Raw genomic sequence first — 18,207 nt, 5'->3', positions numbered from 1 at the left:
AACACCTCAACCTCAATACGACCCCCGTTAATATGGGCGATTCGAATTATGGACAGTTTTTCCGGGGACCAAACTTTTTCACTGTGTTTCCGCCTCGTTAAAATGGAAACTCGCTGTCCGGACAATGGACAGGGGGGAAGTGCACAGTGCCCAATTGGGCCCATGTATTTTTGTCTCGGTAATATCGACGGAGATGAGAACAAAATCTCCACTGCCCCGACGAGGTGTTTCGATTTCTGCATTTTGGGCGTAGGACATCAGATGAATGCAATGCACAAGTGCGAATGCCTGAATGAGGGCCCTCTTCTTTGGCGGTTTCTTAGTTCACAGTACAAAGCTGCCCAATTGATGCGCCTCACTATTTTTCATGTTGCGTGAATGAGTGCGATGAAAACTTTCTCCAGCTTGTGCCACGTAGAAAGCTGCATTCAGCGGTCGTCGGCCGACTGTGTACTGATATACAGAGCAGCGGTTCGTGAGATGTGAGTAGTAGTAGTAGTAGTAGTTGGTCGTTTAGCCACGAAACGCCTTCAAGTATATCTATAACTCTAGGCATGCAAAGCTGCATTTCAAACACAATGGCGACCAGGATAATGGAACTGTAGCTCTGAAAATCATGCCTAAGTTCAAACTTCTCTAGACACCACTATGCACAGAAGCAGGCCTTAATCACGTTTTTTTTTCTTCGGGAATCATTATTAAGGGCGACTCGCTTTATGAACAGTTTTGCTCGGGAACCAAAGTGTCCACATTAACGAGGCACGACTGTACATCCCAGTGGGAGATTTCTTTTTCTTTTCCAAAACAGCTTCTGGAAGAAATGATAATGGTATTGGGTCCACTCTCGTATTTGGCTCGTCCATATGTCTGTTGTACTGCGCCGCGCTCAACGCTCGTCTTCTGCTCTGCGCGGATTCTTCTGCTGCGCGAGCGCCGTCGTTCATCGGGTCCCCGCGAGAGAAAGGGAGAGCCGTCTTCGTTCGGCGCGCGTGCCCCTGGCGGATTGGCCGGGCAACTCGATACGCCGCTGGGGACGGGCGTGGGATCTCTGTCGTTTTTTTTTTTTTATTTGATCTTCTTTCGTCAACCTGCTGCGCAGCACCTTGAAGAGGAATGAGTGCGGGAGGCACACACAGGGGCGCGTTCGCGGACGCATATAAAGAATCCCTTCCACGGGGCCAGAGATTAGCGCCCGGAGGGGCCCGTCACGTGCACGCTCCGAGCACGTTAACATAGCACGGGTGTTTACGCTGGGGCAGGTGAAGTATTAAAAAAAAAGGTTGGTTTTATTTTTGGGCTTTCTAAACTGGACGTCAAAACTGCTGTAAATCGGGGGCCTGCGCTTAGCCAAGTTTTAGATGAACGGCTTTTCGTCCAGAAAACCACTTCCAGCGTTCAGTGTGCGTCTGGAAGGAATGAAATTAATTGAAATGTGAAGTAACCGACTCTCACCTATCAGATCACCCGCGCCGCGAGGAAAAGATGGAGTTAAAGTTTACATATAACCTGAAAAGAAAAAAGTTGACTTCCTCGTATCTGGAAGCTAACATGGGCACGAAATGGCTGAAATTACTTCGACTGCAGTTTTGATTGATTGTTTGATTGATTTCGCCATGCATTATGCTCACCCATTTAGCTCTCATCGCTGTTGGTAAGTGCGGGACGTGCTTTTTATCTTTCGATACGCACCTAGTGGTTTACCGGGAGCGTTATCATATAGCCGCTCCGGCTCTGCCGTGCTCTAACAGCACTAAACAATGACGTTTCTAGCATACCGGAGAGGTATACCGCTTTACCGTACCCCTCTTGCGCATGCGCAATGGCATTGTTGGGGTGAGGGGGAGCCACTGCGCGTCCGGCGTCCGGTAAACCGGTATACGTCTCCGGTATGCTAAAAACGTCTACTAAAGCTGATGGCGTGGCACAGTCGCGTGGCTATGATTGAAGCGGAGGTTGTCTGTTCAGTTCAGAGCTCGACGAAGGGTGGGGATGTTTCTTTTTTATTATTCGACTGCGCTGACAAATGTCGTTTGACCGAAACACAGCGTTCATGAACAGCGCGCTCTGCCTGTTCTCCTCCTCCCTATCTGCACGCCGGCAGTGGTGACAACACGTCAGTCACAGGCCCGTGCACATTTCCTTTCCTCTTCTATTCGACCACTTACTACAGTGGGACCCGCCGCGGTGGCTCAGCGGTTATGGCGCTCGGCTGCTGACCCGAAAGACGCGGGCTCGATCCCGGCGGTGGCGGCTGAATTTCGATGGAGGCGAAATTCTAGAGGCCCGTGTGTTGTGCGATGTCAGTGCACGTTAAAGAACCCCAGGTGGTCGAAATTTCCGGAGCCCTTCACTACGGCGTCCCTCATAGCCTGCGTCTCTTTGTGACGGTAAGCCCCCATAACCCTTACTTACTACAGTGGATTCTAGTCGTTATGGGGAGCGCGAAAGAGACGCAACAACGACAGAACGAAGCGAGGAAGAGACAACGCGCTCAAGAGACGCCAGAAGAACGCGCCGCAGCACTCGAGAAGCGTCGTAACGAAGATGTGCCTAGAAGAAGTCGTGGTGGTGGTGGTAGTGGTTTTATTAAAAATAATAGTAAAAAGGAAGGAAAAGATTTTTGCTAGCCCCGGCATCTGCCATCGATACTGAAGCACCAGAAGAAGTCGTGACATGTCCCAACTGCGGAAAAGACCGGTTTGAGTTCTCGAGAGCGTCGGAATGAGACGCTCCGTAGACGACGTGCCCAGGAAACGAAGCTTTCGCAATTCTAATAGGGTTAACCAGAGCTAAACCACAGCCAATTTTTTTCGTTGCCTTATACCGGGTGATTTTTTTTAAGTGCTTACAGATTTTTATTCAAGATGCATTGGTTCAGTCTGTGCAGGCGAATTGTACAGAAAGACGAACATTACAGACATGATAAACCTCAATCATTGCAGGAGTTAGCTCTCTCGCGTCGCACATTTATAAATTGGTATCGCTCCGCGTAGTATTGTTTCTCTTTTTTGAAGAAGGAAAATGCCGCAGTAATTGTCTCAAATCTCGGTAGACATCCCAACCGAGCCGCAAGGGAAGGGAGGAGCGAAAGAAGAAATAGTGTATTGTCGCCGAAATCGCGTTCACTGTTGTACATCATAAAATACGCAAAGGGCGTCTGTATTTGCTGCATTAAAATTGCGAGCGACGCCATTTTATATATGTGTAACTCGGGAAAGCCATCACAAAGAGGTTAATAATAATAATAATAATAATAATAATAATAATAATAATAATAATAATAATAATAATAATAATAATAATAATTGGTTTTGGCGGAAAGGAAACGGCGCAGTATCTGCCTCATATATCGTTGGACACCTGAACCGCGCCGTAAGGGAAGGGATACAGAAGGGAGTGAAAGAAGAAAGAGGTGCCGTAGTGGAGGGCTCCGGAATAATTTCGACCACCTGGGGATCTTTAACGTGCACTGACATCGCACAGCACACGGGCGCATTAGCGTTTCGCCCCCATCAAAACGCAGCCGCCGCGGTCGGGTTCGAACCCGGGTACTCCGGCTCAGTAGCCGAGCGCCCTAACCACTGGGCCGCCGCGCCGGGGGCTGAAAGCGCTTTCAAGTGCGCATTTTTAGTTGTGTATTTCGAGCCGTATTGCCGATTAAGAAAAGTAAAAAAAGAAGGCTCACCTTCGCTGTTGACAGCCTTCCGATTCACAATGTAATCTTGCCCCCTAAATCAAATATAAAACAGATTAGTTAATTTTAATTATTTACTCGTCCGGTAGTTGGAACTCTATCACGTACGTAATGTCCTCCTTGCTGCACAGACGGCATCAACTATCTAACATAGTTGTTGAAATAAAAACCTATAAACGTAAAAAAAGCACCGTATTTTGCTGACACTTGTGTGGCTCCGCAGGCGCCGTGGAAAAAAAAAAAAAAACTCAACGTGTGCAGCTGTCCCACACTGTCCTGTCATCGCTGTACGCGCGTGCAGCACAGGTGTGTGGTTTGTTCAGTGCCTGCGCGACCGCTCGCTATACTGACCAGTTTCGTCACCGTCCCCGGACTGGCAGCGCCTTTTTCTCCGTCGACAACCTCATTGTCCCATCTGCAATGCGAAGGCCTCTCCCAATTCCCTAATGCCACCCCTGTGCCGACAGGCTCACCCGTATTCCTCCCGCCCGGGTTCGAACCCGACCGCGGCGGCTGCGTTTTTATGGAGGAAAAACGCTAAGGCGCCCGTGTGCTGTGCGATGTCAGTGCACGTTAAAGATCCCCAGGTGGTCGAAATTATTCCGGAGCCCTCCACTACGGCGCCTCTCTCTTCCTTTCTTATTTCACTCCCTCCTTTATCCCTTCCCTTACGGCGCGGTTCAGGTGTCCAACGGTACATGAGACAGATACTGCGCCATTTCCTTTCCCTCCAAAACCAATTATATATATATATATATATATATATATATATATATATATATATATATATATATATATATATATATATATATATATATATATATATATATATATATATATATATATATATATATATATATATATATATATTCCTCCCGCTGTGTCCCCATCTCGCCCCGCCAACACCCGACAGCGTATCGCTGTGACGCGGAAAGTGGTGCCATCCTAACGCCTTTGATGGTTGGAGCAGCAGCAACAGCGTCACTGCGATTTAAGGCCTCGACGCGCACTGTCTGATTTGACGCGGGCACGGACTTCCATGCCGTAACGGAGCCGCCCGCTTATTATATTCTTCGTCCTTCCTTGGGCGCATGCTTCTCGCAAAAAGCTGCGCTCGCAACGGATGAAGAGCGTGTCGAATCTCGACGCGGAAATCGGCGCGCCCCGATTGATGACTCATTGGCGATTTCCGAACGGTAAATGGGAGGACGCGTGCGAAGGTCTCGCCGCGGTTATTCGGTGACGGTAAAACAAGTAACCGAGCGGTTGACTGCCCGGCGACCTTGCACTAGCGCGAAAGAGGACGAAGGAAGGGAGGCGAAAAAAAAAGAAAAATGCTAAACAATAAGTGAGTAGGCTTAACCGGCGAAGGGCGCAGTGGCTGTGCTCTGCGACCAGTCCGACCGGAGCTGTTGGAGGCGGCGCGGCGGGTTCCCCGTCCTTTGCTCGGCAGCAGCCGTCCGCGAGAAAACAAACAGGCCTCGCTTGCGCCAGGAAGCAGGGCCGGCGTCTCTGGGGGAAGAATGGTTTGGCCGCTAGAGAGGGCGCCAGCGCGGCCTAATTATTCTTGTCCGCCTGCCCGTGCTGTGTACGCAACAGTGCGTGCGCACACAAACATCGCTCGATATAGGGTGCGGACGCCTGCAGAGGATGCAGCAACGTCCCACTGACGCTGGCGCTTTTTTTTGCTTTTTTTTTCTAAAACAGCGCCACCTCGGCATGCCATTTTAGTTCTTGTTTCTTTCTTTATTTTTCGGAATGTGTGTGCAGTTTCTCGCGATGCAGGAAATGCAGGTTAAACCTTTCTATTTCCAGTGCACTCCCCGCTGGCATCGAAGGCTGAGGCTATAAACTAGATCGTGCTTGCATAAGGGAACCACCGAGCTAGCTTCTGCATCGCTGCCCCGAGTTCCGAACTGCGAGAAGTCGTCTCAGAGGAGAAACTTCCTGCTTGTGTCTATTTCATAGGCCGACCGTGTAGCCCAAATCCTTAGAAGGGCCCAGCTGTTCATAGTCTGCAAATGTTCGCAAAATAACGTTCTGGTGCCGTAGTGGAGGGCTCCGGAATAATTTTCGACCACCTGGGGATCTTTAACGTGCGATGTCAGTGCACGTTAAAGATCCCCAGGTGGTCGAAAATTATTCCGGAGCCCTCCACTACGGCACCTCCTTCTTCCTTTCTTCTTTCACTCCATCCCTTACCCCTTCCATTAGGGCGCGGTTCAGGTGTCCAACGATATATGAGACAGATACTGCGCCATTTCCTTTCCCCAAAAAACCAATTATTGTTATTGTTTCACAGTAAACGCCGAGTGCTTGCAATGATGAGGCTTCGAAAAATGCGTACTATTTGCATACTCATTACCTCGTTCACGTGGGTTCCATTGTGGATCAGTCCGCTACGAAGTTCGCTCGGTGCTACGAGGTGGAGGAAAAACATTTATGAAGAGCATAAATACTGGGTTGGTTCAGCAGGGGAACCCATTGGTCGCCATCGTAATCCGGCCTCCCTCAACCCGATTTCTGGTCGAGGGGACTGCGGCTATGGAGGGTCGCCTCCCAGCGCTCATGTGTCGGATCGGGATCGCTGTCCAAGTCCGAGTCTTCTTGACATTCCCAAACTGTGTGAAAGAGTGTGCCAACTGCTCCACAGAAGGGGCAGGACGAATCGTGGGTGTCTGGATACTATTTACTCATCAAGTAGGGATTGGATCGAGTATTAGTTCGAGTCGCCTGATTATGTGCTCTTCAGATTTGCTAAGGGTTTTGTGAGGAAGAGGGTATTTCCTTCTTATGATCTTATAGTACTCCGTAATTCCTGCGTAGCTTAGTAAGGGTGAGGGGTTATTAATGGTGTCAGAGGGAGGCTGCGCATGCCAGATGCTCGGAGGAGGAGAGCTCGAGCAGCTGTGTTGGCCGACTCATTGGCCGTCGTTGAGAGGTGACCTGGCGTCCAGAAGATCTGAATGTTGGAATGATTAGACGTTTCAAATATTTTCCAGCATGGAGCGCCCGTGCGACCCTTGAGGTAACTGCGTACAGCGGCTTATGAGTCGGACGTAACCGTTGCCTCGCTAATCTTGGATATCGCTAGTGCGATAGCTGGTTCTTCAGCTGATGTGGTATCCACCGCTTGGATAAGGTTGCTTGCGATTATACCCCCCCCCCCCCCCCCCTCCCCGGGGCCTGAAACTGCTGGTAGGTAGGTAAACTCTTTTATTGCGCCCAAAAACAGGGGACCAGTCAAGCCAGCGTTGGTCTGCTGGCTTGGAAGTACACAGGAGAGACTCCCACGTCTCTGGGGTGTTTGCGTTGTCTGTGTTGTAATGTGTACAAGTCCACACCATGTGTATGAGTGTGGCCGGAGTTGAAACTGCTGCTATTGACGGTAAAAGTGCCCGAGATGCCTCTCCAACGGCCGTCCCGGGAACGGGCCTTCTTAAAAAAAAAAAAATTGGCCGCCTTTACGAGATCAGCGAACGGCTCAGGCGTTCACCCTGCAGAGTGAGGCAGTTACCGCGCCTTTCCTTTCTTCTCAGCCTATAGCCTGTCCTGCAAGCCCAACCTGCGCCCTGGAAAGCGGACTGGGACATCATCCGAACTGTTTCACTTTGCGAGCCGTGGGGACAGTCCGTCCGAATGGAATCTCCGTATGCGGCGCGGCGATTTCAGTGTATGAAGTCGTACCGCTAAGACGCTCGCTATGCAGCTGGAATGCTCTATATACGTGCGGTTGAAGGCGCGACGCTCTCGTCCCGCGCGCGTTTCCTTTTTTTCGCGTTGTGACAGAGAGCGATGTATACCTTTCAAGAGAACGGAAAGATGGAGCGAACCAGCGCCCTCCTCTGCCCATGCACACGCAGGCTTCTTCTGCTGCTCTCTTTGGCTCGAGATAGAAAGATACACCAGAGCTGTGTATTGCGAGGGTGAACTGGTGTGTCTCCTGTGCGCGCGTATGCTGTGGAAGGAACGCGGCTCGGAAGAACGCTAATCGGTTGTCCCTGACGGTGGCGCCCTCTCGCAACGAGACTCCATCTGGGCATTCGCTGCGTGCCTTCTCCTCCGCCAGGTTCAACGCGCGCCGCAGGGCTGGCTCGAGTAGAGAGCTAAGGCTGATATGAGTGCCTGGCAGATTTTCCATGTTTTAAGAGAAGAAATGAAGCGAAGTTGTCCTTTGCGGTGATGGAAGGGTCGGTGCATTCGACCGCGATTTTTTCCCCCTCCGCCTTTCTGTGTCTCTCTCTATACGCTGATGACTTGGAGCACGCGGGTGTTCGAACGCCGCGCAGGCACCGCACCCGGCTGTCGCGATGACGTCACCTGGCGCGGCTACCTCGATTCCTCCATCTGGCTAGCTTATTCTTTTCCTCCGTTCATTGACCGCACAACTCAGGGGTTCTTTTAATCGTACCTCGCACCGACACCGTCGAGGCGGCACGGGATTTCCGGGATCCCGAAAGAAAACTGTTGACTGAAAATCTGTATCTCTAAAGTATTTCTAAAGAGCGCCATTGTGACATTAACGCCGCACTGAAGCTTCGGTCACTGCCTTCGCGCATTTTCTCAGGCAGCTCCGGAGGTTTTAGGCGTTTGATATATTGTTCTGGAAGATATTTTGCTCCGACAGCCATTGGTGTCATTTGTTCCCCGCGAAGAAGGGGAAATCATCCGTCATCTTTTTTTTTTTTCTTTGTGATCACGGGTTAGGTGCCTGCGTTGCAAGCCTCTCGCAGTCGAAATACTACTTCAGCGTGGCGATGCGCTCCCTGTAAACAAGCGGATTGAAGAGCTTCATTTCGTAGGCGCTGCGCATCGCAGAGCGGGGCGTGGCAGCCCGCGACGCTTGTTGTGCAAACGCCGCCACCCGTAGAGTTAATGCGCCACCCGAGCTGTCGGATTAGGGCGGTACCCTGCGCCATCAATCAGGCGCGGCCACCGTAATTGAGCAGCACGATAGTTGGCGCTGCATCGGACCGCGTCGTCCAGTGCCGTGGTGTGTCCCGCTGCCCGCCGGTTTCCGTGTGTATACTTTCGCGCCTCAGGTGCTGGCTGCGCCGGGTCGTCGTTCTCCAAGGGCTTGGATAGATCCAGACTACAGGCGCAGCGTCAGTCGCGCATCTGTCGAGGAGAAGGCGCACGACTGAGCAAGACTCGCAGGTCTGGGCGTGCGTGCAACTTGAGAATGAAGCGCGCGCAGGTCGCAATTTTGCCGGTCCCTCGCGGCAGTAGACGTTTTCAGCATACCGGAGACGTACTGCCGGTTTATAGGGCCCCTATTGCGCATGCGCATTGGCATTGTTGGGGTGAAAGGGAACCACTGCGCGTGCGCAAGAGGGGCCCTATAAACCGGCAGTACGTCTCCGGTATGCTTAAAACGTCAAATATGTGAGCCCGTAACGTAGGAGGATCGTACGGGAAACGAAGCGGTGACGGCACAGCAAACAGAGGAGTGACGGTCACGTGACGAGCGCTATCTTCCAGGCAAGACAAGCGAGCAAGCGGCCACTGTGGCACGAATTGGCGCGCACTACGGGAGTGTGCGCCAGCGGAGCTGGTTTCCCCCTTGCAGGGGGAATAAGAGAACAGTTGTTATTGAGAGTGAGTTCGGGCTGTCTGCCTGTCTCCTTGGTTGGTCCCTTAATTTGTTTCAGGGCTCCATGGGATTTTGCAATCCCGCTGGCCCGCTGGATCAACCATCGCAGGTTGGAGCAGGGTAGCGCAGCCTGCCAAGAAGCAAGAGTGGGTTTAGGGGATTAGGGAGGTAGCCCTGAAGACCGTGCACCAAGTTACACCCCAGCACTGGCCTATTATCGTGGGAGCAGACGAGACCTATTCCCTTCTCACCCCTCCCTCAACCGAGCGGAGTCCGTAGCCCGGTGGCAACTGCAAACCAACTGTCTCTTCCCATGTCTCTTCATCAAACACCGCACGCGGTGGAACAGGTGTTTGAACATGTCCCTCGTGCGGCGCTAAGTGTACTATAGAACACTCGACATTAGAATGCGCACACACCCCGTGCCCCGCCGCGGTGGCTCAGTGGTTAGGGCGCTCGACTACTGATCCGGAGTTCCCGCGTTCGAACCCGACCGCGGCGGCTGCGTTTTTATGGAGGAAAAACGCTAAGGCGCCCGTGTGCTGTGCGATGTCAGTGCACGTTAAAGATCCCCAGGTGGTCGAAATTATTCCGGAGCCCTCCACTACGGACCTATTTGTTCCTCTCTTCTTTCACTCCCTCCTTTATCCCTTCCCTTACGGCGCGGTTCAGGTGTCCAACGATATATGAGACAGATACTGCGCCATTTCCTTTCCACCAAAAACCAATTATTATTATTATTATCACACACCCCGCAGGCTGTAAGAGGGAAGGCCCGTGTGGAAGACCACGCATACGCTTCACTGCTTTAGTATACGCGACACCCGGAGCACTCTTTCTGAAGTTTTGATTTCTGTGCTCTGTCGAACCTGGTCGGGAGCCCTCTTTATGGTACGCATCAGCTGCAGCGATGTGCGCGACCTTGTGCGGTGATTCAGACCGCGCGCTATCTACGTAATACTGCAGTTCATATCAGCGTCCGAGTTGTCAGACGGGCGTATAGCGTATTCAAGCTTGGCACAGCGCCGACATGACGGCGCACACCGCAGACAGCTGCGCTCATCATCGCCCATCTTCCGCGAAAAAATAAAAAAATAAATGAAGCGCGGGACGACGGAGTCCTTTCCAGGATGTGGAGGCGGTTATTGCTGAGCTTCCCGTGCTTCCGCCGCTCCTCACGGTCGCCTCGTCGGTCCAGTCAGTAGTGGTGCCGGAAGTGAAGACCGTTTCCCAGCTTCCGCGTGCGGCAGCTGACTGCGATTCAGGAAGACGCGTGCTGCGTCCTCTCCTGTCTTGCCTCTTGGTCGCTTGGTTCTCTCTGGGTGGGGCGGACCGTGATCGATGACGGGCTGATTGATGGCGGCTGGTTTATAGGCGAGAGAGCATCACTGAGCAGCCTACATGTCCAACAGGGCTGGGAAATCAGGGGGGGTCTGCCGATGTTGGCTGTTCCTGAGGCACGACCGACGGATCGTATAGACGACTCGACGCTACCGCCTCGAGAACGCCAAGGTCGCGCTGGCTCCGCAAATAGCTGCCGCGCGCTCCGTGCGGTCTCTGGTATCAGCGTGTGCATGTGTGTACTCCGGTCAGAGCCGCTCCGGTGGTTCGCGCTGCCCTTGAAGATGGCGTCGCTTGCGGGTCCAGTGGGGGCTCGTGGCGTACGCGCGTTTGCTCTTGCTATTAATGCGAAAGCATAACGTGGCTCGTGGACGCGAACACTCGGCGTCACCCAAAAAGTGGCGGCTTTGCAAAACTCGCGATTTGTCGAGACGGTGGGACGTCATCACAGGCGGGAAAATACGAAATGTTAACCAGTACTAGTCAGTATTGGTACTTACAACTGCACCAACTACACAGGAATAGAATCGAATTAGAATGGAATTGGAAAAATTGGAGGAGACACTTCAGCTTCGCTATAAACGGTTTAATGCACATATATGCAGCATTTGTCGTTCTCTACTTTACACTCATAGATCCCTGGGAGCCCTCATAACATTCCTGGCATAGTGGTACAGCGTTTAAGCGATGCGCCTCTGCCCTGCGATAGCAGGTGCTGCCACCAGTGGGGTTTGTGCGACCCAGGTTGCTCCTCCCGAGCGACCTCTCGTTGCCAATCATCAATTCAACTGCCACCTGCCACTGCAGGCAGTTTGCTCACAATCCGGTGGGCAGGTTGTGATGATGCCACAAGTTTTTTTTTCTTTATTGCATGGAAATAGTGCCGAAAAGAAAAGTCCAAGCATGCTTACGCCACAAAACACCAGGCCACCACACCCCTGCATGAACCCTCCTTCCAAAACATCAAAAGTCTGGGAGGCACACACATGCATCCTGATAGGGGGGGCCAGCTATAGGCGGCTCTTCCAGGGCAGGTGGCCACCTGCCTCCTCTATATAGGTTGCTTTTCTGGGGATTTTTCGGGATTTTTTTCGCTTACGGTCAACGACGGCGACGCCGGATTTTCTGCGGCACGAAGTCCCTAACGTTATATATCGCGTTAATGTAATTGGACTTAAATTGCAGTGCCTTCGCATTACTCGCACGTAAGTTCCCTTAAGTGTCCCCGGTAGTTTTTTTTTTTTTAGGAACTAGATAAAACAGCTAGCGCTACGGAAGACGGGACAAGATAAGGACAAACACCAGTGCTGTTGTGCGTAGTGTTCTCCGCCGGATTGAGAGCGTAGACCGTCGGCATCTTAGACCGCCGCGTGAAGCTCGATGGTTCACCGCCGCAGGACCAGCGCCGGGCATATATGATCGTGGGATCGTTGTGGTAGCTACGGTTTACACCAACTCTGTAGGTGGTAAACTTTACCGCTGTCCATTAGCCATTAGACGGAGCGTGCCACATACTTCCGCTCTCACCATACACTCCTTCCACGGAAACCACCCTCCCCGGTTTTTCCCGTGTCAGCCCCCCCCCCCCCTCGATTGCTCATTCCTCCACTCTCATCATACCCACGTCTTTCCACGGGAACCCACCTTCCCCACGCTTACCGCCCTCCGTTCACGCCGACCCCTACTACGACGCTAAAAGCGAGGAACGGACATTTAACAGCTCTCGCTGTAAAAATGAGCAGGAAGTATAAGCATCGACTTCACAGTGGCCGCCATTTTTGGCGTGCATGGAGCGTGGCGAAAGGCCGCTCGCAGGTCTAATCGGCTTATTGCTACCTGGTGGTGGTGTTTATGTACAGGCGGGATTAGCCTGATCCCCCTGAGTCACTTGCTGCTCTTGCTTGCACCGCCGAAGCTGCGCGCTGTATACCACAAAATGGCGCCCGTGACTCACGTGAATGCCTCCTTGTACAGGAACACTGCCTCCTATGGCCTTTAAAGATAGATTCACGCGACGGACCAAATCGCAGTGTTCCCCCTCAGACCGGCATGACGTCACCCTAAGTCACTGATTTCCACATTTCCGGCTCTTTCCGCAAGCAGTGATTCGCGATATGTCCGCGAGACCTTTACTCAGTGGGATGCTTAACGGACGACAGTTTTTATTTTTTTATATTTCTCGCGGAAAGTTTTCCGCGAGAGAGCGGCGTTACGGCTGACGACGTCATGATGAGTATGGTGATGTTCGTGGTGACAGGTGTAACTGGACAATCACGAAATAAGCGAATATCTGTAACAGCGTCGGCGACAAGTTTTCTAGAAGCGTTCATATAATTGGAAGCACTTTTGACCCCTGTAAAAGGGCCGCCCCTCAATCTATCCGTTCATGCCAAAACTGCATATGTCCGTATAATCAATATAATATGTATACACTGCGCTTCGCACGCAAATCGAGAGTACAAACGCTAATGCCTCGCATTTTTAAAAACAGTCGGAAGCGACTGCACTGTGCACGAAACCTTAGCGTTTATGCGTGCTCACGCTCGGTACAGGCAACAATAAAAAGCGGGAAGCAAAGAGAAAGATGGACCAAAGATCACGCTGAACGCTATTCTTTGTGCGTCCTGCCCTCGTTTTTTTTTTTTGGGGGGGGGGGGGGGTGCATGTGATGAAAACGCGCACGCAGGAAGTCTGCACACACAACACGTGTCACGTTTGCGCGCAGGCGTTCGATGTCGCATGGTTTACGCGAGCGTATACCAACGCGACTGATCGACGGGGGCGAGGTCGAAAAGGAGGAACTGTGGGCAGCCGATCTGTACACTGTAGCCGAGCTGCATGTTTGAGAGAGGCACGCGGAGTGGGAGGGGTGCGCAATGGGGGGGGGGGGATGCTTCGGGGATCGTGTTCGTAGCCTTTCGAGTCTCGTGGGCAACCATGAGGAAGGTTGAACGGGTGCAGTACCTCGGTTAGGGCCCTACCTCGGTTCATCGAGGCCTTCAAGGAGTTTCGTCCGGTCTTGGCAGTGTGCCTGCGAACTTTGTAGCTTGTGTTGGGCCCTGTTGACTGTGCGTTCTGGAGTGTCCGACCTGTTTTGACCTCTTTGCACGTCAGGAGAGCCGCACAGTGACATTTCGGAAGCAAAAATAAAAAGTGAAATATAACAAAAAAAAAAGGAATCCACCGCCTTTTTCGCCATTACGTAACTCAGGTGAAGTCCCTTCTTCGCTGTAGTCTTTCGTTGTTTGTACGTCTTTATGTTGCGTATTTGTTGGTCTACAGGGCTTCTGTGAAGTGTTTGGTAAGACGTAGCGAATCAGATCGATGGTCTCTCACAAAGCACACCGTTTCAAGAGTGGACAGCTGCAGAGCCAGGCACCGGCACGGCCGGTCTCGTGGGGGGCGCGCTGTCCTAGAGACCGGCAGTGGCACCGGCCAGAGGAAGCGCAGTGTTGACCGTGAGAGGGCGCTTCCCGTTTAATTCCCTATAAAGTCACTGGAACGCCGTTCCAGTGACTTTAGATTGCCTACGTTGAGCGGTGGTAGAGAGCGGTGACTAGCCGAAGCGAGCGGGCATCCAGGCACCCTAGCGGTGACTTGTGGTTGGAGCGGTCGTTTCGAGTGCGCGCTTGTGAAGTCGACGCTGTGCATTGTTTCCTAGGCAGGAGGGGGGGGGGGGGGGGGAGCGTTCATGGGCTACGGCCAACCCAAGTGCGGCACAAGGCCGCGCCTTCGCTGTCCCTCCGGCGCGCCTCTTTCTGTGCCTTCCTTTGTCGTTGACGCGTGTGGTCCGCGCGTGGCTGTCTCCACTGTGCTGAAGAACACTCGATCCCTTAGTGTATGACTCTCTACGAGCGCCTTTCACGGGGACTTTATTTTTTTTTTTTAGCCTCAAAGGCCAGAAAACTGCCACAATTGTTTCGGAAGAACACGTCTTGAGAGTTGTACTGACAGACTTGGCGGGAGCTGCTTGCGCTACGCTTTAATGGGTGGCTACTAAATTAATTCTCTATCAGTTTGTTCGTCCCAACTCCACGCGAACTGCGGACTGTATGAACGTCGTCGTGGCAGGTGGACACGCCTCCTTCCGGCTCTGGGAGTGCTTTTGTAGTAGTAGTAGTCGTTTATTAAAAAAAGAAGTGATGGACCAGATGAATGGTGAAGACACCAGGAACTTGCTGGGCACCGCGGAGACCATGGCTCTGTGCGGACGATTCGGAAACAATAATTTCTCCCTTCGGTCCGGGACTGTCGTAATAATGGCACGCGTGAAACGCATACCGGAGATGCGAATGTATATCTTCATGCGAGTTGGTCCGTGTACTGCCTCGATGTCATGATCATGCTGTTCACTCTCCTCTCCCATATTTATGATAGATATTCATCCGTCGCCGCCAAAAGGCAAAACTATGCCTCGTTTATGCGCCGCGCATGGTGAATTTGTGAATTTCAGCACATATATGTATCTCGAGGCGGAGTGTTCAGCGAGAACGCAAACATTGTCTTGTGCGCTTGGGATGCGTAGTTTATAGGCCTTGGGTTGAAACTATAACTAAACGTTCCCGTCACGTGGTGCCTAATGTTTTCTCTTATTAATAAACGCTCTTGCTGCTTTTTCCTCATTGCCATCGTCGCCATCGCCTCAGTGCCTGTCCATCCGGCGTGCCGTTTGGTGGCCGTTGCCTTTCGGGCCCTCACGACTGCGTGGTGCATGCGCGTAGGCGTGGTCCTCTCCGGTGCGCCGGCGTTCGGCTCCCGAAATAGCCCGCGCGGCTTCGGCAGGCTGGGGGCGGTGAGCGATGCGCCGTGCACGACGTTGCTCTCGAGTACGACGCACCAAGCCCGCCCGTCGTCCGTCGTCGTTGCTCTGCTGCTCCTGGACCGATGAACCTGGTCGCTCGCCATGGCTGCGCAGTCGCGCACACCGGAGGCCCCTTGTTCGCCGGGAGCGTAGTAGTGTACTGTGCCCGGTCGTAACGCGAGAACCCACCGCGGGAAAAAGACGAGGTTGGGGGGTGGGGGGGTGGAGCTAGTGAGAACGTTTCTGAAAAACGCTGCTTGAGGTTCCGTCTCGCCCGATTGCTTGCGCAGTTTCGGTTGCGAACAGCGGCGCCCCGTTCTTTTGTCGTTTAGATCCGGGGCGCTTCTTCGGTGTCCTCCCCAGGGGCGGGCGGGGTTCGTATATGCCGTCAAGTAATGTTATGTGATGTAATGTATACGATGCCTGACGATGGGCCGTACGCGTTCCGTACGACTGAGGAAACTAATGAGGCGATGCGAGTCATTGATATTAAATGTATATTTCCGCAGATTATGGAGAGTATATAGAGTAAGGGCCTAAGGAATGAAAGTGGAATAGAAACGAACCTTCTGTGCCATTCCTTTGGTGACGACAGTTGCCGAGGGGCCGCGCCTATGTGTATAAAACGGCCGAATGGTGGGAAAGGCCATCGGTTATCTCTATAGTGTCCGCATCAAATGTCCCGCCCGAGTACATTCCCCGCTCTTGATTTCCGCTGCGTGGGATATCCTTGACTCGGGTTTGCTTTCTTATCTACTATACTGCTCTTTGTCGGTCTCTGGAAGTTTACGCTGTCATTTTCTTTTCCCGAAAAGAATACTGCCGCCTGAATTGCGATTTCTGGACGCCGCGTAAGTTACGCGGCAAAAAAACTCCGCGACTCTAAAATGCGTGTGCAGAACGCGCGGGCGGGGGAAGGAGCGGAGTGAGTGCGATTTGAGGCCTAACTGGAGAAGCAGATTGCGCTCTCATGGGTGTAGCTTTGAGAGGAGCGCCGCTGCAGCCACTGAAATCGGGACAGTGAAAGCTATAGCAGGCGCCGTGTGTTATGTGTATTCTCGCGAGGTAATGACTGCAGTTTTTTTTAATTGGTTTTTTGGGGAAAGGAAATGGCGCAGTATCTGTCTCATATATCTTTGGACACCTGAACCGCGCCGTAAGGGAAGGATAAAGGAGGGAGTGAAAGAAGAAAGGAATAAAGAGGTGCCGTAGTGGAGGGCTCCGGAGTAATTTTGACCACCTGGGGATCTTTAACGTGCACTGACATCGCACAGCACACGGGCGCCTTAGCGTTTTTCCTCCATAAAAACGCAGCCGTCGCGGTCGGGTTCGAACCCGGGAACTCCGGACCAGTAGTCGAGCGCCCTAACCACTGAGCCACCGCGGCGGGGCAACAGCAATTTAGTTTTTCGTACTGTTAGTGTATTCCTCCAACTCCATCATACTCACTCTCATGAGCACTCTGCGCGCAGTGCTGTGAAGCCACAGGACGTTTCCGAGTCGCTGGAAGGTTCGCCGCGGTACGGCGCACTTCTCGTGGCCGTGCCGGACAGCGGGGATGAGCATGGGCGAGTTCTAATGCGTTTATCTGTTTATTGATTCGCCAGTGGGAAATTATCGCAGGGGAGACAACTTTAGAAGGACAGTTTACATTTCCTTTTTCTCCAAGGCACAAAAATTGCGGAGAGAATTCCCATGCATGGGTGCGCATTGTGGGCTGTGATGCGCAGGTTGTGTGGTCGCATTGTGGCGGCCTGCTGTCTATGTGGTTGGAGGACTCGAGTTACTCAACTGCGGGCTTCATAGGAATAACGGTACACTTCTGTTCGCGTGTCCGCAGGAAGCAAGAGGATGAGGGCTCGTAGTAGCTGCGCGGCGCCGGCGACCTGCAGCGGGACAGCAGCGTCCGCGAGGAGCCTGCAGCTGCGCGGAGCCGTCCCTCGCCGAGCGCGGCCATGAGCTCGCCACCGCCCCTGCATCCGCAGCAGCAGCCCAGGGCGAGCATCGATGATGACGGCGACAACGGCGGAGGCCTCGGCCTGTGCCACAGCCGCCGGCGGAGGTTCCTGTGCCGGGAGTGGGCCTTCGGCAAGCTGGCCCACTGCTTGGACCAGCGGCCCGCGTCCAAGACGTGCGGCGCGCTCGTGGTGGGCGGTCCGGGCTGCGGCAAGACGGCCTTCTTCCAGGAGATCGCTCGGCCCACGGCCCCGGACCCGGAGGCCCGCCAGCACGCGCTCAGCCGGCGCGTGCTCGCCCACCACTTCTGCCAGGCGCACGACACGCGCACCCTGGGCGTGCCGGGCTTCGTGCTGAGCATGGTGCGGCAGCTGTGCCGCCGCGAGGAGGACGGCCTGCTGGGCGGCTACCAGGACCGGCTGAGGGACGCCGAGGCGGCCGCCGCGCTGGAGCCGGCCGCCTGCGCGCGATGGCCGGACGAGGCGTTCAAGAAGGCGGTCCTCTTTCCCTTGCTCGAGATCGAGCCGCCCGCGCAGCCCTGCCTCCTGCTCGTGGACTCCGTGGACGAGTCGCTCCTGGTGCAGGTGCGTGGAGGGCGCTCCGCAGCCGCGATGCGCTTTCGATGCGACAGCATTAGAGTTTTCGTCACACCAAGGCCCCACAGGTGTCCCGTGTCATGAAATTTACTCTTGAGTTGGGCGAGACAGGTCACGTGACCTTGTGACGTATCGCAACCTGCCCTCCATGGCAGGGTGAATTAAATTAATTATTGGTTGATAAAGGATACGTGCCTTCTGACTTCATCACAACCTGCCCACCGGG

General features: G+C 53.2%; 1 protein-coding gene across 2 annotated transcripts in view; it reads left to right on the top strand.

Annotated features, from left to right (window-relative positions):
* Nucleotides 1–18,207, top strand: part of LOC144129104 (uncharacterized) — a 68,134-nt gene that overhangs the window by 9,655 nt on the left and 40,272 nt on the right. For both annotated transcript variants that reach the window (XM_077663013.1, XM_077663014.1), the window contains exon 2: nt 17,270–17,969. In XM_077663013.1, coding sequence (XP_077519139.1) covers nt 17,385–17,969 — 585 coding nt within the window. In that variant the 5' untranslated portion in view covers nt 17,270–17,384. The remainder of the gene's footprint in view (nt 1–17,269; nt 17,970–18,207) is intronic.

Source organism: Amblyomma americanum, chromosome 4, assembly GCF_052857255.1.
Source record: "Amblyomma americanum isolate KBUSLIRL-KWMA chromosome 4, ASM5285725v1, whole genome shotgun sequence".
Classification (NCBI taxonomy): domain Eukaryota; kingdom Metazoa; phylum Arthropoda; class Arachnida; order Ixodida; family Ixodidae; genus Amblyomma; species Amblyomma americanum.
Note: the sequence above shows the minus strand (reverse complement) of the source record. Positions and strands in the feature narration are given on the sequence as shown.